Source organism: Bubalus bubalis, chromosome X (genome assembly GCF_019923935.1).
Source record: "Bubalus bubalis isolate 160015118507 breed Murrah chromosome X, NDDB_SH_1, whole genome shotgun sequence".
In the NCBI taxonomy this organism is placed as follows: Eukaryota; Metazoa; Chordata; class Mammalia; order Artiodactyla; family Bovidae; genus Bubalus; species Bubalus bubalis.
In genome coordinates, this window is record NC_059181.1 from 30,918,326 (window position 1) to 30,941,990 (window position 23,665).

General features: G+C 38.7%; 1 protein-coding gene across 10 annotated transcripts in view; it reads right to left on the reverse strand.

Annotated features, from left to right (window-relative positions):
* DMD (dystrophin) overlaps window positions 1-23,665 on the reverse strand; it is a 2,402,664-nt gene that overhangs the window by 399,154 nt on the left and 1,979,845 nt on the right. For 9 of the 10 annotated variants that reach the window (XM_025277237.3, XM_045164452.1, XM_045164449.1 and 6 more), the window contains 2 exons: window positions 11,006-11,178; window positions 1,738-1,894 (listed from right to left, as the gene is read on the reverse strand). In XM_025277237.3, the coding sequence (XP_025133022.3) occupies window positions 1,738-1,894; window positions 11,006-11,178 (330 nt within the window). Of the gene's footprint in view, window positions 1-1,737; window positions 1,895-11,005; window positions 11,179-11,975; window positions 12,138-23,665 lie in introns of those variants that run through there. The other variant, XM_025277241.3, reaches the window with a different exon arrangement.

Below are 23,665 nucleotides of genomic sequence, written 5' to 3' on the forward strand. Positions count from 1 at the left end.
TTTTCTATTCCCTTCTGTCCATGCACCTTTTATTCTCATTTCAAATGCCCCTATTAGTATCTACTGTATGCCAGACACTTTGCTAGGGACTAGGGTCTTGGAGGTCAGCACGACCAAGTCTCTGCCTTCCTCACTCAGAGCTTAGTGGAGACAAAAATATAATGAAAAACAAAGAAAGAAAAGAAACAATTGATCTTTATTGGAGAATGCTAGTGAGCAAGTTGTTATTCTGAAGACTGAGAAAGTAGAAATATTTACCCCACCTATCCTAGATGAACAATAACCTGGGTACCCAAATAGTGGATGAGTATCCATTTTCTTTTCAGAGAAGCACTCCAGCTAATGGGCTGGTGGCTCAGTGATAAAGAATCCACCTGCCAAGCAGGAGACATGGATTCAATCCCTAGGTCAGGAAGCTCCCCAGAGAAGGAAATGGCAACTCACTCCAGTATTCTTACATGGGAAATTCCCTGGACAGAGGAGCCTGGTAGCCTCAGTCCATTGGGTTGCAAAAGAGTTGGACAGGACTTAGTGACTAAACAACAACTGCTGCTAATAGATGTAGAAGAAATGATAGAAATATGCAACTACTACTAAATACTACTACTAAATATGCAATACTACTCCATTGCAACCCATAGCCATTGATCACTAATAGCTGCCAAAGTCACACACACACAAGAGAAAACAAAGCACTATGTACCTCCTGGTGATGGGTGAATACATCACTATCTATGAAGCAGTCTTACCAAGAACAGTCAAACGTGAATATAATCCAACGTGTAGAACTACATCATTCAGTAGAGCAGCTACTGGCCATATCTGAGCATTTGAAATGTGGCTAGTCTGAATTGAGCTGTGTTGTAGCCATTGTAATTGTAAATTTTTATATTGATTCCATGTTAAAATAACAATAATTATTGTTCTATAGCTATGTAAGATGTTACCATTAGAGGAAACGGGGTGAAATGCAAAGGGAAACTCTCTGCACTATTTCTAGAACTTAACTGTGAATCTGTAATTGCTTCAGAGTGGAAAAAAAAAAGGGATTTCAAAGACAAATTAGCCAAACACAATGTGTGGAACTTATTTCAATGCTTGTTTAAACCAAAAACTCAACCCCCTCAAACCTGTTAAAACATTTAAGCCATGTGTATGAGAAGTAGAAATTTGAATACTGCCTTAGTATTTGTCATGATAAAATTACTGAGATATAAAAAGTGTTACAGTAACAATGTGGTTACCTTTAAAGAGCAAGTTCTTATCTTTTAGAGATGCTTTATCAAATATTCATGAATTAAATGATCTGTACCTGAGATTTGCTTTAAAATAATCAAGGACAAAGTAGAAGTAAGATTGGCCATGAATTCATAATTGTTGATTTTAATGGGTATACAGGGGTTTATTACAGAATGTCTGCTCTAGCATATGTTTAATATTTTCCAAAATAACACTTTAAAGTATCACCAAAAGACATAGGCGAATCTTTTTTTTGTTTTTTTTTTTGGTACAGATATGGGCAAATCACAAATGATATTATTAATGCAGATGCTTTTGACATTTAAAATATAATGGCTTGGATTATTTCTAATTGACCTTTGGACTAGAGAAGTAAAAACAATTTCTATTAAACTTGATTTCTTTTCTTTTTTTCAAACTAATCTCAGTCAAAACTAATTTTAAAATAGTCGTTGAATGCTTACTATATGCAAAGCACTATGCTAAAAAATTTCCTACCCTGTGTATATCATTCTGCTTCTGAACTGCTGGGAAATCGCCTCCAATAGGTGCCTGACGGCTCAACTCATCATCTTTCAGCTGTAGCCACACCAGAAGTTCCTGAAGAGAAAGGTGCAGACGCTTCCACTGGTCAGAACTGGCTTCCAAATGGGACCTGGAAAATAACAGGAGCAAACTGTGTAAGAATATCTTGAAAGATAAATGATGGTTCTAACAATCCCATTAAGGTACCTTGGTTGGTTGGTTCCATAGTGTGTAAATGTACTGTGAAGTATATAGCAGCCCGCAATAAAAGGGGCTTCTCTGGTGGCTCAGACAGTAAAGAATCTGCCTGCAATGCAGGAGACCCAGATTCAGTCCCTGGGTCAGGAAGATCCCCTGGAGAAGGAAATGGCAACCTATTCTAGTATTCTTGCCTAGAGAATCCCATGGATAGAGGAGCCTGGGGGCTACAGTCCATGGGATCACAAAGAGTCGGACACGACTGAGTGACTTTCACTTCACTTCACTTCCTCAATAAAAATCTAGCTCCCTGCTTTTGAGACCAACAAAATGGGGGGCTATTTTTTGGGGCAACTTTGAGGGAAGACTGTTTAGCTATATGTTTATTTTAATGTGCAGAATTCTGAGACTTCTGGCATGAAATAAACACTGGAATGGATTGTTTTCCTGTAGTGTTGCAGTCAATGACTCTTAATGTCTCTGGTAGAAAAACTTGGACCCAGTGACTAACATAAAGCACTCAGTTTTTGTGTGACTCATGCTAGGACTGGAATTCTTTCTGTTTTGAGAAATGGAAAGGTCTCTCTCCATATTTTGACTTTTCCATTTCTACACCCTAGGCAGCCTCTTCCATTGACTCCTTCCATCTGGCATCTGTTCCTCTCTGCTCCTTTCCCCATATGCTCCTCCTCTGCATCTACCCTTCTTTATTCACGTGCACCTGGGATTTGTCTTCACCGAGTTCCAACATTTTCCGCTTTGTTTCCTCTGTGTAAAATGTGCTGAGACAACAACAACTCATGTGGAAAAGTAAAAATCAGACATTGGCCTGCAAGCCTTCCCCCAACATGAATAATTTAGGCAAGAGGCTGAGTGCTTTACCACCAACTGTATTTAGAACATGGTAATCCATAGAAGGCATTTAAGACCATACAAATGAATGATCTGTGTTATAGAATCTGTATTTCACTTGGGGATAAGAAGCTAAATTAAGACAATAAATCATCATCCAGAAAACAAAGAAACTCAGAATGTGAGTCAAGCTGTACCCTCAGGTAAATCAAGAATTATGCTGCATCACTTACATCTTATCAGCAATTACTAATTAATTCATATAAATTAATGCTGCCTATAATATACATACAATATAGTTTATAATGTTGCAGAGACTGAAATGCAAAGTCACCAGGAAGAAAAGCATTCCCCTTTGCCATTTCATAACTTGGCCTGATATTTCAAATACCAGTCTCCTGCTGGTCTTAGTCAAACAGAATCACCAAGTAGTACCTAGGTGCTGAAATTAAATTACTCTAAACTTTCTGAGGGATAATTTGATGATACATAAATGTCTTTAAAATGTGCAAATACAGCAACTCACAAGCTTAAGACTAAGGAACTTATTCTAAGAAAATAACCGGGAAAGCATGCAGAGATACAGGTATAAATCTGTTATTTACAGCAAACATATGATTGATACAAAGTAGAAACAATGTAAATATTCAATACTAGGAAAGTGCTTGCATATATATTAGTGAACTCATACAATGCAATGTTCAAATCCTGTGAATCCTACATGATGTTCAATGTGATGATGTAGGCAAATATTCATGGACACGGAAAAGATCAGTCTGTCAGTGGTTAAGTAAGAAAGTAGGAAAAAAAAAAAAGAAAGTAGGTTACAATAATGTATATCTCTTTTTCTAACGTGCTTGTGTGTGTATCCGTGTGCACATGCTTGTGCATGAAAAAAAATTCTGAAACAACAACTAGTTTACCCCTCACAGCTGGATTTACACGTGATGTACTCCTTCATCTTTATACTTTTCCAAATCGCCAGAATTCTCTATTGTGAGCCATATAGACATTATATTCAGAAAAAAAAAAAAAAGAAGGTATTTTCATCAGGGAAATTAATCTGTTCAAGACTCTAAGGACATTATCATCTAAGCAATGAATCATGACATATCATAAATATCATGAATTAAATGTAACAGTGAAGACTGCATATGGCACAGAGGTCAGTTCTTTTAATGTTTCTGTTCCCTCCTCCTATTTCAGTTATCACCTGCCCAGGATAAGCTGAAATGAGAGCTCCCTATGCAAGATTTTAGCTGTTTAATGACATGTAATGACTACTGGTTAAAAGGATTCCCTAGGGTGTCTGGAATTTGCAGCTTGGGCCCCTTGGGGGTAAAGGAGGCTGTCAAGCAGGACACATTGAAAGGTAGAGACAGGCACAGTGCAGACATGGAAAGGCAGTGAATGCTAAATAAGACACTGATTAGATAAATATTTACTGAGTGCCACTCAGTCCCAATCAAGCACTGGGGAGTAAGGAGAGTGGAAGGTAAGGTGGGATATAAGGATGTCTAGTGCCTGGCCTCCATGTGTCTGGTAAAGAAAATAACACCTCCCTGCTCAAGGGCAGGTGGACCAAGATGCGTCTTCCAACTGCTGCTTTCTTTACACAAGGCAGTGCTACAACCCGTCCAGGATAAATGGTGTTGACCAATAATTAGCAGGTCAATGAAACCCTTTGTGCCCCATCAGAAAGAGGCAAAAAAAAAAAAAAAAAAAAAGAGCACTGAGACCCAGGGAATTCTGTTCTAAAGGATCTAAGAGAAACTTCAGGGGTACAGGACAGCCAAGAGAGTTAACACAGGAACAGAAGGGCCTGGGATCCGGTGTGACACAAAGCTCTCACTTTCCTGGGTGAGGGGGCCTTCCTTAGTCATCCCTGAGGCATAGCATTAGATCACTTCCCCAAACATCTGATCACCTTAAGTACATATCAAATGACTTTCTGTTCCTTGCTGAAGCCTGAGGGTGAAAGGAAAGATGTGATATGTGGACAAAAACAAGCTATAAAAGACAGTGGACAGTGGGTTCAGGCTGGAGAGGAGAAACCTCAGTCAGATAATGTCTTCTGCTTTAAAACAACAGATAGAAAATCTATAGCCATGATTCTCAAACTTTAGTGTGCATAAGAAACACTCGAGCAGCTTGTTTAACGTACAGACTCCTAAGTTTCATCCCAGATTTTTGGCACTTGAAACTTTTTTATTGAAAAAAATAAAAATAAAGTCTTACTGCTGATTTACAATATGATATTAGTTTCAGTTGTACAGCACAGTCATTTGGTATTTTTGCAGCTTACACTCCATTTTAAGCTATTACAAGGTAATGGCTATAATTCCCTGTGCTATATAATATATGCTTGCTGCTTGCCTATTTTATACATAGTAGTTTGTATCTCTTAATCCCATTCCCTTAATTTGTCCCTCCCCTCCTCCCTCTTCCCTTTGGTAACCACAAGTTTGAAATCTAAAAAATAATCAAATGAATGTATATGCAAAAAAGAAACAGACTCACAGATGCTGAGTTTCTATAATTTGAACAAGGCTCTTCACAACTCTGCCAGTTGTGAGCTCCAGCACCACTCTTAGAGGAAGAATTTCTTAAAGTATTTCCTATGTGCCCTAAGCATTACTTATTGGTTCCCACAGGGCAAAGGTGGAATTTGCCAGTGACATGATTTTTAAGGAGATCTAACTGTAATGAAATGCTCTGAGCTCAGAAAACATTTTCTTTGGTCATGCTAAGCTGGTGGAGTGTTGTCAAGACACATTTCTAATGCATTTGTTGGAAGCAGCTGCCCCATTTTTATTTTCAAGATTGTACACCAGATATTTCTAAATGATTAACCTATGTTTATATTTGGAATTTTTCTTAAAAATGTTCCTTTGTATTTGTAATGACTGCCCCACCCCTACCCAATTTTATCATTAACTCTTAGGGTTAAAAGGAATTTTAGAGATTATTCAACCTGCTTGTTTTGCAAATGTGGGAACTGAGACACAAAGGTACAAAGACACGTGCTGAAACACAAAACTTGAGCTGATATTGACATGGGAAGTGGAAACTGCAAACTTTCCTCATATGAGGAAATCTTTAACCTTGATGGTTTCCACCAAATGTTTTGGAGTCCCTGAGCAAAATACATTTCCTGCTAATTGGCCAATGTACTCTATTTATCCCTGCCTACTCAACAGAAAATAAAAGAGGATGTTTGAAGAGACACACTTAGGTTCTATGCATTTTCTATTAATCTTTATTAGTGAGGATAAGAGCTTAGGGGTTACTAGCTTTTAACAAGGCAAGTAGCAATCTTTAATAAGCAGATAATTTCTGTAATTTTTAAGGCTTAGGTAAAATGCAGAACCTTTAGGTATGCTGGGACATATAACTTGGTCTTTAAGAAACTCTTCAGTGTCAGGACTCTAAGAATTATAGGGCTGCTAAGGTGATTGTTATTTCTCTAGACACAGATATTTCAAGTGTGATTCAGTTGATGCCTAGTTTGAAATCCTTAATAAAACTTTACTCTGAAAGGCATCTATTCTTAAAGCAAAATGTGTTATATTGAATTCATTTTTCACTTTGACTTCCTTTATAAAACTAATGATATATCCCTGTATATCTTTGGCACTCGTGTGTAAAAAGATAGCATGCAAGCATACAGAAAGAAAGGGTAAGAATGCAGAAATAATAAGGAACCACAGAAATAAAATGGGAGTTATGGGGCTTTAAAAAAAGAGAATTAAGCTCAAAGAGAAGTAAACATCTTTTTTTCCCGCTGGGAGATGAACTCCAACTTTCAAACATAATTAATATCTCAAGAGTAAGGAAAAGGTCAGAGACACTCAGTGTCCAAGTAGCATTTTTATTTCAAAGACAGAAAGACTTTGCTTTCTTTTGCTTTTTTTTTTTTGTCCTCCATCAGAGAAAAGACTTCCAATTATTCTAATTTCTAATACCTTGTACTTTCTAAGAGATTTCCTGCTGCTGTGGACCATACAATGTTGGTGTCCTCACCTCTCAAATGAATGCTCAAAATTTCATAAAAGGGATTATCTTTATATAATATCTACAAGTTTTTCCCCAAGTATAAAAATCTCACATAATATAAATTTTGCTGAAATTATGTGGATGTATGTGATTCTCATAGTTAATAATATATACAATAATCTGGAAAATAAATTTAGTGGCAGATTAAATTAAAATGTCTGTACTTAATTCTTATGTAAAAAATTTGCTTGATCACTTCTCAAATTATTCACATTTTCAAAATTGAAAACACAAGGTTTGTAGATACAGAACATTTTAGAATGAGAAACACCTTAGTTGACACATTGCCGTGCTGATGTTGGATGATGTCATCAGTGACTCTGTGTGTGTGCATGTGTGTGTGTGTATGTACTTAAGTAGAAATTTTTCACTCTATTTTTCTCCCACTTAAAGCAGTTAATCTTTAGTTCAATGACACTTAGCTATCACTGAGTATTTACTTCTCTTTCTTATATCTCTTGGACAAAATGCAATGTGATAACACATGTAGAACAGATGGCATACACTTTCTTTGAACTAAATTATGAGATACAATTTCAATTAAGGAATTCTTTTCTCTCAAAGACATTGTATTTACTTTCTCTTATATCATACCTTTGAACTTAATCAGTTCTTTTAAACATAAGAAAACCAAGGTAAAAAGCTCAATATAATTTGCCATCACAAGGAGTGATTGTAGAATTTAAAATAATAGGATTGTAGAATTGCAAGGGAACTTAAAGAGACCACCCATGTGTCTGGTCTAACTTCCTCATTTCTGCAAGAGAGAAAATTAAATTCTGAAGCATTAAAGTGATTTGCTCAAGAATAGATGCTAGGTAGTAGCAGAGCCAGAGGAGAAACCACATCGCCCAGCTGTTGGTCCAGGACCATTTCAACTCTACCTCACCAACTCATTTATAACTTGGAGTTTTGTGTTTGTCTGATTTAGCTGAAGGTAGCTAGGATAGTCCTATGAAACAACTCAGGAATACTTCAAAGAACTTGCCATCAAGTGTAATGAGAATAGTACAGGGAAGACCTGGTAAAGAAACAGAAAGGGAAACCTTGATTATGGAATTTGAGACAATATTTGGAGGATGAGAGGAGAGACCATGTTCGAAGTGTGAGGACTGACAAATGTATATACTCATATGGGACAGTGAAAAAATTGTTGGAGAACAGGGAAGGGGTTAGAAAGCAGAATTTATATGAAGCAGAGAATCCATGTTGGGCAGTAACTAAATGGCTACTTGGTGAGGAAGGAAGTGGGAAACAGAGGAAGGACCGAAAGGGAAGGGGTTAGCAGAGGCTTATTAGGCATAGTTGATGGAGAGTGGAAGGTCCACTAGATTCTAGTGACTAAATATCAGCTTTATGAGAGCAATGATTTTCTTTGGTGTGTTTTGTCACTTGTGTACTCTCCATGCCTAGAAGAGTGTGTCTTTTACAGAGTAAATATCCAGTAAATATTTGCTGAATGAACAGATAAATCAGTGAGTGAAATATGGGCACCAAGATGGAAGTTCTTGACCAGAGGGATGACAGGATAGAAACAATGTCCAGGGAAGAATATTTTTGTAAATCTGTAATGGATGGTCTCAATGTAAAATGACAGAGACAAATCTTTCACTACAGAATGACCTGATGAAGCCTTAAATAAGAATCACAATCATAGGAAGAGAAATATAAAAATGGCTTCAGAATCTCTTATGAAACAACCAACAATTGTAAGTTTTCATTATAATATGTTGTAGCTTAGGTAAACACAGGGCTGTCTTTCCAGGGTATCCTTGGAAGTTTTCTTAATTGTGGTGACTTTTCACTATACAATAATGCCGATGGAGGAACTGACCAGATTGGCAATGCAAGCTTTTCTGTCACTGATGGTTCTGTATCTAAGTGTTCCAGGGTTCATCTATCCTATTCCATAACCATCCCCAATTACTACCTCTACTGTGCTTTTCCTAGCTGAACCCTGCCATTCAGTACAGATTGACTGATACCTTTATTTCAGCCAAGCATCAGGAAATAAACTGAATCGCTTTAATGTGAAGAATGACTTCCTTGCTTTTTCATAAGTGAGTGTTTATAACACATTCTGCATTATTTGAGAGGCCTACTTAAAAGCCAAAACCATTGATCTGAATATTTAAATTCTCGAATTTGCAGTACCTCAGATGAGCTAAGGTAACTGTTTTCTACTTGATTAATGACAGCAAGAATTCAACTGCAGTAGCTGGCATATGGGAAATTGCTGAGAATGAAGAGCCCATATTTTGGCTGACATGCTATTCGCCGCTTTCAATTCTCCTTTTATTTCATCAAGTTCACATGAAGGAGAGAAAAGGCACTGGGTGATGTTCAGAACAGTTGTAGCACCTTTCTTTTTCTCTTCCGCAAGAAAAGAATATCTTTTTTTTCTTTAACTACCGGTATCATTCCCATCTCACAAGTTTCATTCCTTTATAATGACAGATGTTCTGAAAGTGGCCGGTGTCATTACAGACACTGACGTCTCTAAGAGATGAACCTGTAGAACGCAAATGGAGCTTCCTTATCTTTGAAAATGCCATTGCTTATTGCCCACAATGACACGTCCATACAAAATTCATGGATCAAATAGGGAGAGAAAAACGAGTGCCTTGGAAGCTGGGGTACAAAACTGGCGGGTGAGGGTGGGGCCACAGAAATAAAAATATTTTTCTCCTCCCAGAAATCGGCTTCTCTGTTTCATCCTTTCACATATTACATGTTTATGTATAAACATTAGGTGAGACTTACCTTCTCTTTCTGCCTTTATATTCTCTGCCATAATATGATGGTTCAAACCTCGGACTTTGGAGCCAGACCTCCCTATGTTCCAATCTTTGATCTGCCATTTACTAACTAAGTGACCCTGGGGAAGCTATTTAGCCACTCCGTGTGTTACTGTCTTCAAATGCAAAGAGAGGATAATAATAGAATGTCTCTCTTGGAGCAGCTGAGAGTGTTAAATGGGTCAACAAATCTACAGTGCCCATGACACTGCATGGTATGTGAAGCATACCGTATAAGTGTTAGTTGCTACCATCATTATTATGTCAGAAGAAGTGCAGATTTCTACAAGAGTGCTTTCAAATGAAGAAATTCCAGTTATATTTTTTCCTCATTATAGAAGCAAAGACACTCTACGTCCAATTTGGGACAACTTAGAAGGACTTATTAAGAAGAAAAACAATCTCCCTCCAGTCATCTTACGACTGAGTGGTGGTAACGACTCCCAGTGTGGAGTGCGTTCCACTTCTCCTTCCCTGCAATAACAGACCTCCTCTCGACAAAGAAAGAAAAAAGAAAAGAACACAGAATACTTTTATAAAGAGATGTGAATTAGGCAAAGCAACTGATTAGAAAGCAGGAAGCCTGCTTTGCAAGCCCTGCACCTCCTATGTCACCCAGGTGGCGCCGGGCATTTCATTTCCTCACTCTCTGTTCCTTAGCCTCCATTGAACTACTGCAAAATGGGTATAGCAAGAGTGTCACTCTGCCCTCCTTACAACAAAGCTGGGATGTATTCATTAATTTCTCAAGAGAACGCTGTTAACACAGAAAAGGGCAAAGTGTGAAATAAGTGGGTATAGAATAGCTAAAGGCATAGTTTAGAGAGGATGTGGAAATGCGATGTGAGAGGGAACGAGAGGCAGGAAAGGGCTGTCATCTCTCCCTAGCTGTGGGAGCTCTGGGGAGATTTCCTTTAAGTTGCTAACTATAACGTGTTATAGTATTTGAAGAATGTCCTCAGTAATGCATTTAAAATAATGCCAAAGAAAGAATTCCATAATAAACATACATCAGTTTTATCACTTTTTGAATCACCATGTGATAAACCAAGAGAAAATGCTATGAAATCAGGATACCTGAGCTCCTCATTTGAATTCACTCTAATGTCTTAATATATATGTCTCCCATGGTTATAAAACAGCACCATTCTGATCGCATCTGAACCCTCAGCTATCATCTCCATATGGGGCAAACAAATGGTTCATTTATTAAAAATAAAGTCATTCTGAAATTGGGGGATTTACATAAACATAGGAGATATTGTGCTAGGAAAATGAGGGGAAGATTGCCATTTTAATTTCTTTCTGGCCTATTTTAGTTTGGGATCTTTTCTTACCTGATATTGAGAGACTTTTTCCGCAGCTCACTCCACTTGAAATTCATATTATCCAAACGTCTTTGTAATAGGACCGCATCATCAGAACCTTCCAGGGATCTCAGGATTTTTTGGCCATTTTCATCTAGGTTGTGATAGATATCTGTGTGAGCTTCAATTTCTCCTTGGAGGTCCTACAGGGCATCAGTGAGAAGAACACATGCAGAATTACTAAACAAAAAAAAGACCGGGCTGTGACTGTGAATTTGGAGAATGGCAAAAAAAAAAAAAAAAAAAAAAAAAAAAAAATTAGACTATTAGTTCAAAAGGCATTTTAATGGTTCAACTAACAAGAAGATATACCTCCAACTAACAAGAAGATACACCCCCAACTCTTCCTGGTGTATTATCTCTTTATGTTATTATGCAAATTCAAATTCAAAATGGGCGTCTTACTAGGTATAATAAATTTATTCCTTGAGATGAATTGGGACATAATGTATTTATAACTTTATAAATTTCTTAACTTCTGTCTTCCAGTTCATGGACAAAATACACTGTTTTATGGAAGTGATAGGAAATAAAACTCCGTGATTAAGTGCACCCTGGTGCCAATCACCATATTACACTCTGAGTCAAGTCATATTTTCCAAGCACATAGTACTGTGTAGAATTGACTCTAACCACAAAAGCATGGAGAGACTAATCAACAAGGTTGAACTGGTCCATAGCACCAGCACATTCATGGGATTTGATCATACGAGAGAATCCTCTTGACAATACACATTAAGTTCACCTTGGTAAGACAACCTCATACATTTATTACAGCATCACATATTTGGTAAGAGTCCCCATTTAAAATCCCATTACATTTTTAGGCTCAACAGGTGGAAAAGTCCAAAGGACCTTTATAAGAGTTATAAGAAGTGATGCCTTCAACCTCATTTGCTATACACAGATCAAGAAAATTATCATAGTAGAAGAATCTGACCTTTACATGGTATGTCTTCCTGTGTAACATTTTCAGCTTGAACCGGGGACTACAGCACTGATCCTGTTGCATAGCAATCCTGAGAAAACCCAGCGACTGAAAGAGCCCTGCTTTAAAATGCCAACTTTGCTTACATTCTGTTGACAGAATGAATTTCAGAGCACAGGCCTCACCAGTCAATAATAATAAACAGCCACTTTGTACTCCTCACTAAACGGTAGCCAGGCCTGTGGATGTGGGAGGGACCTCGCGGAGAGGAGGCCTGGAATATGCAACTGACAGTTTATATTACACAGCCAACTTTTCTTATCATTTTGCCATTAGAAGCCAGAGACATTATAAATTCACTTTCTATGTGTGTTTCCCTCCTTGTTCCCAGCAGAACGGTCAAAGCCAAAGGAACATTCCTTAGAGAGCTGCTGGCTACTAGCATTCCTTTCTGCCCACACAATGAATGGAGGCTTTGTACATTATCTGACTTGCTCTGAGAGATTTGTATGCTTCTGTTCAACAACTTTAAAAATTCATTCTGAAGCTCTGAACAATTGGATTGATCTGTATAACTAGAAAAGTCCCCCCCGCACCTTTCTAAAATTGAATTAAATTACTCTTCTAAAGGAAGGAAGGAAAAGTGGCAGCAATAACATATTACAAAATCTGAGGAACTGGCCTGTGTTTTCAGTCACGGCCTCTTAGATGCAGAATTTTGAATGTTTTAGAGGTCAGGTAGATTGAAGATGAATGACCCCTGTCACGGTTTTGGGCAGCCAAAGTAACACTCACAGACTCTAAGAATTGTCTCATTCCCTTCGACTGGAAGGCAGGAGGGGAATGTGGAAAAATCATGTCTGAATTTGAAAGAACAGAAATACTAAAACAGATCGAGGAACATCTATCTTTATCCCATCAAAAACAGGCTTATTCTGGAAGGAAATAGCCTGATTTTGAAACTAGCTGGTGTGGTAGAAAACTAGTATTGGGCTTCTTGCTGAATGGAGCATGATCAAATATACATGCAATTTCCATTTGTGTACCTACATGCTGAAGGAGATCAGCCCTGGGATTTCTTTGGAAGGAATGATGCTAAAGCTGAAACTCCAGTACTTTGGCCACCTCATGCGAAGAGTTGACTCATTGGAAAAGACTCTGATGCTGGGAGGGATTGGGGGCAAGAGGAGAAGGGGATGACAGAGGATGAGATGGCTGGATGGCATCACTGACTCGATGGACATTGAGTCTCAGTGAACTCCGGGAGTTGGTGATGGACAGGGAGGCCTGGTGTGCTGCGATTCATGGGGTCGCAAAGAGTCAGACACGACTGAGCGACTGATCTGATCTGATCTGATCTGTACCTACATGGGAAAACACGCCCTGCTGAATTTGCCACTTCTTCAGTGAAAGAGCAAAGTGAGGTTAACATATCTAAATAATTCAGGACTAAAACCCAAACAGATTCAAGTTCTCAAGATAATGCCCCCCACTTTTCTCTTTTACTTTACTCTTCTTGTTGTATTTGATTTGTTTGCTACCTAAAACTGTGCCTCAGAGCATACACTTAAGGAATTAAGATCAAACCTTTTGTTGTCAACAAATGAAGATATTTTGACTGATACAATCAGCTTTCTACATTAGCATGCATATAAATTATAGTACATTTGAATTTTTACATCCTGCATTTAGAGCAGAGACCCAGGCTCAACCAATAGTTCCTTAGAGATTATGTGTATTGTGAAGTCATCAAGACTTTGCTGAATAAATGAGAAGTCTTCCCAAGCATAAATAGGATGGTGATGCATGGGTCTGCTAATTTTCATCTTTGCCATTTATACTGCCCTGAATTTAAACATCTGTGTTGTATCATCAAGAAAGAAATGAATATAAAATGGATAAAGCAGTATTTGTTGAGGACCAGTTATTTGTCTAGCCATAGAGTTGGACACGACTGAAGCGACTTAGCAGCAGCAGCAGCACTGTGGGAAATATAAGAGGAAGGCAAGAGACAGTTATCCTTGTACTTTTTCTAGAATCTAGTGTGCACTTTTTCTTTAACTCTTTCATATTACTAACTACACATTGAGAATTCCCTGCCAAACCGCATAGATACTCAGATTAAAATTTCTTCCCTTGGAGATTCAGAAGTAGTTTAAGGAAAGTCCTAACATTGGCAAGAAAGTAACTCAACTAACTCAGTATTACTTCTGTAATTCATGATGGTGGTTTAGAGCAACAAATGCCACATGTATAGTAAGAGAGCTTTACAGTTTACAATGCAGTTACAAATGTATCGCTTTAGATATTCCTACTCCTTGCCCTGTGAAGTACATGATATTTTCTCTGTTTTACAGATGAGAGCACTGAGGCTCAATAATGTGCAACTTACTTGCCAAAAGTGTTAAATGTGGTCAAGGGATGCAGTTCTTTTGACTCTGGAAGATCATAGGCTGCCTACACACCATTTGCGATAAGCACTGGCTATAACAAACTGGTTATTTATTCAAGCTGAACAAGGTTACTGCTAACAAGGGGAAAAAACTATTGAGGCAAGAGCACATGGAAAGACAGCATTGCTGATTTTGATTAAAATTTACCCACACGGATTGATTCGTTCAAAATGAAAAATGGAAACCCGACTACCCTTTTCACTTTGCTATTGGGCATCTGGGACCAACTGTGAGCAAAACTTCTTTGCATGGAGGTCTCCTTACTACAAAATATCCCTGCTGACAGAACAGAAATTCTCTCAGCACTAATTCATTCCTTTGTCTAAAGGAACCATATGAACATTACATGAAGTAATGAGGCGACATTACAGCATGGATACAGTTTGACCATGTTCTTTTGGGTTGGTGGGCTGGTAGGGATTCTGTCAAGCTACAGGAATCAGGTTGGTTGCTCGGCCATGGAAACGAGTATCCGTGGGGACCAACTTTAGGAAGTTGGCATGCTGGAGTAGAGATTTTTCAGTACAATCAAGCAGCAAGATCCTAGGCAGGGAGGGAGACATCCACAGGGGAAGTAGGAAGGCACTTGCTCATACTAGCAGAAAATTACCACCATGGCATTTATCTCAAGATGAATCTTTAGACTCAGGGACCCAGAAAAGCAGGAAGTCGGGATGCAGAATCAAGTGGACTTCTCAGAGGAGACCCAACCTGGGCAAAAAAGTAATTTCCACAGATATTTTTAAGGAGTTTTATTTCACTCCTGACTTAACAAGAAAACATCACTCAAGCCTTAGTTGCCACATTCAATGTAAGTTTTCTCTTCTTTTTGTGATTGTATTCTTTAGGGAGAACAAGAACTAATGAACAGGGGGAAAACGGATTTGTTATATAACAACAGAGGCCAAGCAACAACATATATAATAAGACTTCCTTTACGGCAGACACTGTCTAAAGCACTGTATATACATGAGCTCGTTTAATCCTCTCAGTAACTCTCTAGGGTAGGCATTATGAATATCTTCTCTTTACACATAAGAGAATAAAATTACAGAGAGGTTCCGTAAAAAATGCACAAGGTCACACAGCTAATAAACCATGCAGAGATTTTTCAAACCCTGGCCGTCAGACTCCAGGGACTGGACTCGTACCCACTAGGCTCTATCGCCTCTAACTTTTTTCCTATTAATTAAAAATGTTTCCTATTAATTTTTCCTAGTAATAATACTCCTGCCCAAATTACAGCAACTCCAGCATGGCCATTAGACAAGGTAGACTAACGTTATAGTCTCATTAATATGGAGACTGTTAAACACATCTGAGGCAGTGGACAGATATAGCCAATTCAACAAGAGAGAGCATAAAATAACTGAGAAGATGGGTGCCACTGCAAAAAGAATATGTAGCCCCTCCCCTTAGAAAGAGACCTTTAAAGTTATGTATAATTAAGGAGCAAATTTCAACTGTGAATATCAAGGAAGTTTGGATATGAGACAAGTAATATGCTTGCTGCTAAGCTGCTAAGTTGCTTCAGTCGTTTCCGACTCTGTACGACCCCATAGACAGCAGTCCACCAGGTTCTGCCGTACCTGTGATTCTCCAGGCAAGAATATTGCTTACTGGAGAGCAGTTTTAGGAGTAGGGAGTACTGTGTTTCCTGGGAGCATTTTCAAATCTCACCGCTCCTTCTTTTCTGAGCATCTAGCCTCCTTCTGTCGTAAGTCGCCTTTCTGAGCCTCCAGGGAAAACTGATGGGAAAGTGCAGGTACACAGACATAGCTTTAGTCTCTTCCTCTTCTTTCCATTAACAGTTGCATAAGTTTAAAGACTCTTTATCTCCCAGGCTTCACCAAATATTAAATAGCAATACCTTACCTGCTGGGTTGTTTTGAGTATTATATGGAATAATTTGGTAATATACTTTGAACATCATCCAGAACCCGATAAGCCCTTAATGTGTGCTGTGTGCTCAGTTGCTCAGTCGTGTCCAACTCTTTGCAATCCCATGGACTGGAGCCCGCCAGACTCCTCTGTCCATGGGATTCTCCAGGCAAAAATACTGGAGTGGGCTGCTATTTACTACTCCATAAGCCTTTAATTTAATAAGGATGATGTAAGGATTTTTTACGAGAATCAATGTGGGGGAAAAGGGTATGGAAATAGACTTTACAAAATCATGGAACTTTGTTTGAGCCTTGAAGGATGGAGAAGGGAAGAGAGGGGTGAAGGGAAGAGGAAGAGGGTATTTCAAGGGAGAAAAGCCTGGAAAGGGCAGAAATGTGGGAAGGAGTTTGGATTATGAGTGAGTACAACAAATTCCATGACCTGATTGTAACAGACAATGAGTGCTGAGAAGAACCAGGTGGAATGGGTCAAGGTCCTTAAACTAAGTAGGATAAAGGCATTCTTTCAAGAAGGCAGTAAGAATAGAGTTTCATAAAGAAAATAAAGGACAAAGATGAGATTATTAAATATTAAATTTGTATGATTTTGTTCAACAAGTAGAATGATCCAGGGTGATCTTAAGTAGTAAGACAACCAGGGAAGAATATGAAAAGTTATAAAAGTTTTATTAGAAGAAAAATAAAGAAGGGCGATGCCAAGAATTAGTTACTGCTACACCCTTCTTTTTATTATTCAAACAAATGGTTATGATACCATTCCAAAACACCAGGTAATAGATTCCACATATTCTCTTTCCTATGTGTATGGTATTATTTTTGTCTAAAAAAGAACTCAGCAAATGATAATCTCCTTATCTTGAATACAACTGAGAAGCAATAAAACAAAAACAACAAAAAGATATAGGCAAAGTGACCAAATCTCCCTAAAAAATTCATTGCAGACACACCATCTCTAATCTTTTCTGAAAGCAATTAGTATGTGAATAATGATAAGGTCATTAGTTCTCTTTACTGGTAATTTTTGCCTAATTCAAATAAGCTTGATAGGAAAAGAAAGGGTGATGATCTGATTTCCAAGAACTTAAAAGGTCAGAATCAGAAGATCCAAAATAGGAGAGAAGTTATCCTTAAGGGCTAAACTGAGAGCAGCAGGAGGTGACACCTGACAGAGAACCTGAAAGGTGTAGAAGGAGCCACGGGCACTCAGAGTTGACCAGGGTCACACTGTGTGGAAACTAACAGCCCTATATATTATTTGCCCTTGCAGGCATTACCTAACTTTAAAGCAAAGCAAAATAATTAGTGTTAATGACAATGATCCTGAATGAGCCAGAAACAGGCAGATTTATGTTCAGTAAACTCTATGTAAGAATAAAGTAGTGTATGTAAAACTCTTTGAATGAATTTCTCCAACACAGTTATTCTGAAAAGGTGTTGATGCTTTAAAGAAGTTAAATAAAACAAAAACAAACATGCCAAAATAAAGCTCCCTTAGCTTGGTTATCCAAAATGATTTGTTAAACACACACACGCGCACACACACACACACACACATTTCGTTATGAGAACAGAAGTTGAGTCAATCTTCAGAAACATGTATACCAATCTAAAAATAAAAAAGCATGGGCTTGCATTTTGTGTGTCTGGTTTTTGTAATTTTTTTAAAGTCATTTATTTTTATTGCATGTTACAGAAGTATCTGTCTGTTATGGACTGAAATTAAAACTAGCAACACAAAACAGAATTATCCTTCCTAATGGATTTTTGAGAAGCACCCATAGAAAAGAATTGGACCCACAATCATGACCTTATAGGGATTCTAATCTACCTGCTGGAGGTTCCTAACTCGCACAGGAAATGCAGCCAGCTACGCATTCACAGTGGGTACGACTCTGACTCCTTGTTTCTCTTCTCTACGTGGCTATTACAATTTTTTTTTTTAAAGCAGGAGAACTGTCATCCCCAGAGAAACAAGAGTTAATTTGAGGAGTGCCACAGCCTGGGTGCTCTAGGTAGATAAGGAGTGTGTTTTCAGGTCCACTGCATTGCAATGCATCTTAAAGGAGCAGCTATGGATTTAGGTGCCCACAGGCTTTGCTTTAAAAATGGCTGTTATTAAGGTCCTCAGAGACTATTATCCTGCGGGTTTTGTTGTCTTCACTTTCATATCGTGTTCAAAAATTCTCACACTTAAGCACTCAAACACTGGTGAGAAGGGATCTGTTCTCCTGACGCAGTACATTCCCAGGTGCAAACCTTTATTTCAAAATCTAATCTTTAAAAATACCTGGCCTAGGGTGGATTACCCCAGAGGAAACGGAGCAAAATCCCATTTGTCAGACTGCCCTAAGCAATCCCAAATGCTGGAAACACATGATGCTTTCTCTCCTTGTCTGACCCTCTGGTTTACTCTATTCTGAAAATTACTTTCTAAAGTTGAATGGTTCATTTCAGATATACTAGGCTGGATATAAGATGGGATGTTATCTTTTTGCTTCTGCATCTTGTTTTTCCTGGTTTCTCTTTGTTCTGTCACAGTGCAAAACAGTCTGCCTAATTATTCATCCCACAAACATGCGTTAAGTGCCTATTTTAAGTCCAAGATTTCATGGTGAGCAGTGGGAATCTATATGATGTAAGAAAGGTGTAGTCCCTAGGCCTAGTTCCTTCCTTCATCCCTTCTTCCTTCCTCCTCCCCTCTCTTTTTCTCTGTCCTTCCTTCCTCCCACTAATATTTAATATACAAGCACCTAGGTCTGCAGTGATGAAAAAAACCTGTATCTCTGCTGTTTTGACGTTCACAGCATAGAAGGATAACAAGAGAGAGAAACAAGATAAACCAGGGAGAAATCTGGTAAACAGATAGATGTTCAATAAAAGAAGAAGGGGCTCTGAATGTAACACATGAGGGTGCTACAATGAGAATAACGGCATAGATGTGGTGATAATGGCGATGATGGGGTGCTCTGTGATTATCGTGGTCAAGGAACACCTAAGTGAGAAGGTTCAGTGTCAGCTGGGACTTACAAGATGAGAAGACCCTAGTCACGGGAAAACCTAAGGGCAGCAAATTCCTCCCAAGTAAAAGGGCAGACCTTTGCAGCAGCTCTGTGATAGTACATTCTAGCCAAGATCTTTCCTAAGAAACAAAAGTGGCTGGTTAGGAGGTCAGAGAGGCTTGAGATAGTGTGGAGCCTTGCAGTCCCATGGTCAGGAGTTTGAATTTTATTTCACGTACAATGGAAAACAGTTGAGGCTTTTAATGCAGAGTGGTGACATGGTGTGATCTAGGCTTGAAACAAATCACTACATTGCTATGTGGAGATTAAAGAAGACAGGAGAGGAAACAAAAGACCAGTGAGAGGCCAGGGGCTCTAATCCAGATGAGATAATGGTGGCCTGGACTGGGGTGACTGTAGAAGGAGAGAAGTGGACTAATGTGAGATATAATCTGGATGTTGGATTTCTTACACATACTCAGGGATTTGATGATAAGGGTAAAGCAGAGGGGTATCTCAATGATGACTCCAAATTCTTAACTTGAGCAACAGATAGATGTGTCATTAACTGACATGGTGAAAACTAGGGGAAAGTCAATTTTGTGTTCATGTTATGCTTTAAAATGACTGTGAAGTGGAGATTTCAAATACATACATGAAACTCAGAGTTGGGAGTCTGGGCTGGCTTTAAGAATGTGGGATTATTTGATACTAAGACTAGTGGAGGTGATGGAATTCCAGTTGAACTATTTCAAATCCAAAAAGATGATGCTGTGAAAGTGCTGCACTCAATATGCCAGCAAATCTGGAAAACTCAGCAGTGGCCACAGGACCGGAAAAGGTGAGTTTTCATTCCAATCCCCAAAAATGTCCAAACTACCGCACAATTGCACTCATCTCACATGCTAGCAAAGTAATGCTCAAAATTCTCCAAGCTAGGTGTCAACAGTACATGAACCATGAACTTCCAGATGTTCAAGCTAGATTTAGAAAAGGCAGAGGAACCAGAGATCAAATTGCCAACATCCATTAGATCACTGAAAAAGCAGGAGAGTTCCAGAAAAACATCTACTTTTGCTTTATTGATTATACCAAAGCCTTTGACTGTGTGGATCACAACAAACTGTGATAGGAATACCAGACTACCTGGTCTGCCTCTTGAGAAACCTGTATGCAGATCAAGAAGCAACAGTTAGAACTGGACATGGAACAACAGACTGGTTCCAAATAGGAAAAGGAGTACATCAAGGCTGCATATGGTCACCCTGCTTATTTAACTTATATGCAGAGTACATCATGTGAAATGCTGGGCTGGAAGAAGCACAAGCTAGAATCAAGATTGCTGGGAGAAATATCAATAACCTCAGATATGCAGATGACACCACCCTTATGGCAGAGAGTGAAGAAGAACTAAAGAGCCTCTTGATGAAAGTGAAAGAGGAGAGTGAAAAAGTTGGCTTGAAAGTCAGCATTCAGAAAATGAAGATCATGGCAACCAGTCCCATCACTTCATGGCAAATAGATGGGGAAACAATGGAAACAGTGAGAGACTATTTTTTGGGGCTCCAAAATCACTGCAGATAGTGACTGCAGGCATGAAATTAAAAGACACTTGCTCCTTGGAAGGAAAGTTATGACCAACCTAGACAGCATATTAAAAAGCAGAGACATTACTTAACCAACAAAGGTCTATCTAGTCAAAGCTATGATTTTTCCAGTAGTCATGTATGGATGTGAGAGTTGGACTATAAAGTAAGCTGAGCACCAAAGAATTGATGCTTTTGAACTGTGGTGTTGGAGAAGACTCTTGAGAGTCCCTTGGACAGCAAGGAGATCCAGTCAATCTTAAAGGAAATCAGTCCTGAATATTCATTGGAAGGACTGATCCTGAAGCCGAAACTCCAATACTTTGACCACCTAATGCGAAGAACTGACTCATTTGAAAAGACCCTGATGCTGGGAAAGATTGAAGGCAGGAGGAGAAGGGGACAACAGAGGATGAGATGGTTGGATGGCATCACTGATATGATGAACATGAGTTTGAGTAAGCTCTGGGAGTTGGTGATGGACAGGGATGCCTGGCGTGCTACAGTCCATGTGGTCGCAATGAGTTGGACACGACTGAGTGACTGAACTGAACTGAAGCATATTGAGGGAAAAAGAAAAGAGAAAGGAATAAGGGCCCTCAGAGCATGTCCTGAAACCAGTAACATTCAGAGGTTAGGTGGTGTAAAAAACCTAGCAAAGGAGACAGAAAAGGAAGTACCAAATCAGTAGGAGAAAAACTAAGGAATTGGTGTCATGCTAACCCAGAGAGGAAAAAGGGTTTCAAAATGGAAGGAGCAGGCAACAGTGTCAAACAGTGTTAAGAGGTTGGTTAGGAACTTCCCTGCTGATTCAGTGGTTAAGACTCATTCCCAATGCAGGGGGCATGGGTTCAATCCCTGGTCAGGGAACTAAGATCCCATATGCCCATGGTACAGCCAAAAAAAAAAAAAAAAAAAAAAGGAAGAAGAAGAGGTTTGTTACATTAGGACAGAACACTGTCTACTGGATTTGGCAACAAAGAAACTCATTGGTTACCTTGGCAACAACAGTTTCAGAGGAGAGGAAGAAATAGATATAAGAAAAAGACTTTAGAAGGTTAATGGAACAGACAGAACTATCGAAAAGTTTGACTATGACATTTAGATGAGAAATAAGATAGTACCTGAAGAGGGATGAAGGATCAACAGAGTTTAGGGGATGATATTTTTTTTATGTTTATATTGAGAGCTTATACTTGAGGTGGGGAATCTGATTTCAAGCAGCTGAGGAAGAGTTACAAAGATCCATGTAACTAAAGAGTCCATAAAGACATGAGCATGTCTTAAAGTCTGGAATGGATGGGGGTGATTAACATAGAGTGAGACGAAGTACTGCACCATGGGCGAGGCCTAGTCTTCAGCCTCATAAGATCTGTTAAGATTCTAATTTCCTCACTTGCTAGCTTTGTGCTTTGGGGCAAATTATAAAATACTTCAAAACTTGTTTTTTCATCCACAAATAGGGCTAATAATACCTACCTTATAAGGTTTTGGCAAAGATTAGATGAGGTGATGTGAGTAAAGCATCTAAACGCTAACTTAATGTCTGATCTATCTAGAGCTTTCGTTAAAATGATATCCATCTGGACTCCTCTCCTCTTCTTCCATCACTCCAAGCTTGAGAGCAAAGAAAACATGAAGTCTTTTTAAGGAAAATGAATACCAAATGCACAGAGAGGAGAGCCAGAAACATGAGCAGGATCTAAGAGTGGTGTTGCGAAAGGTCAACAACTGGATGCAAAGGGTACAGAGTGGACATTGAGAGCTTTGATAACAGCCTGGACATTATAACTGATCCTATAATGATAAGATTCCACTGGAGCTTCCACTGCAAGCCTGACATAGTCAAAAAAAGAATTTGAAAATAATTGTTTAGGGAGCAGTTTTCAGGGTAAATGACAGCAGGGAGAGAATGGAGACAGGAAGTTTGGCTGATGGGCAGCCCCAGCTATTCATGAACCAATAAAGCCGTGCCTCTGGAAAGAGAGGACTTAGGAAGAGAGATTCTGTGTTCTTCAAGCGCTCATAAATTATTGAAATAGCTGCATGTGTGATTCAACTTCATGCTTCTTTTGCTCTACCTTTGGAAGGTAGAATTAGGCCAAGTGATAACTACTCACAAAAGCATTTGAAAGATAGACATGTTATTTTAGGTTTCATAAGGAGTAAGACAAACATATATGCTGTATTGCACACACACACACACTCACTCCTTGGCGTCAAGTCACTTACAATGACAAAGCAATGACATTGACACCAAAGCTGCATAGAGGACCAAGAGACTTCTACAGGAGACTTCTAAAATATATCCTATTAGGCACTCCCAAAATATGCAAGAGTAAGTTTTAAGGGACACAAAATCCTGAGAAAGGACAGGTAGAGTAATATTGCATTGGATGTTTCTCAAATTAAGATGCCACGGACCCAGCAGGGAACTAATGTTGGTATCCATTTGGCTCAGTACTTGAGTTACAAAAAAGAATGGCATGCCTTCATAATGTTGGTGATGGAAGACGAATCCTTAGACAGACTGAGTTTTCTTTTTTAATAGTATATCTAAAATTCCGCAAAAAACTCCATACCATATTGCAATATTTTTTTTTCAGATATTGCTATACAGATTAATTGCTCATAACTGGGTGAGCATTTTGCTACATGAGACAGATATCTTTCAGGAGATCACTGTCAATGGTAGTCCTGAAAGACTTTGACACAAAATTCTAGATCCTGCATTTCTTTCATAGAGACAACCACATATGC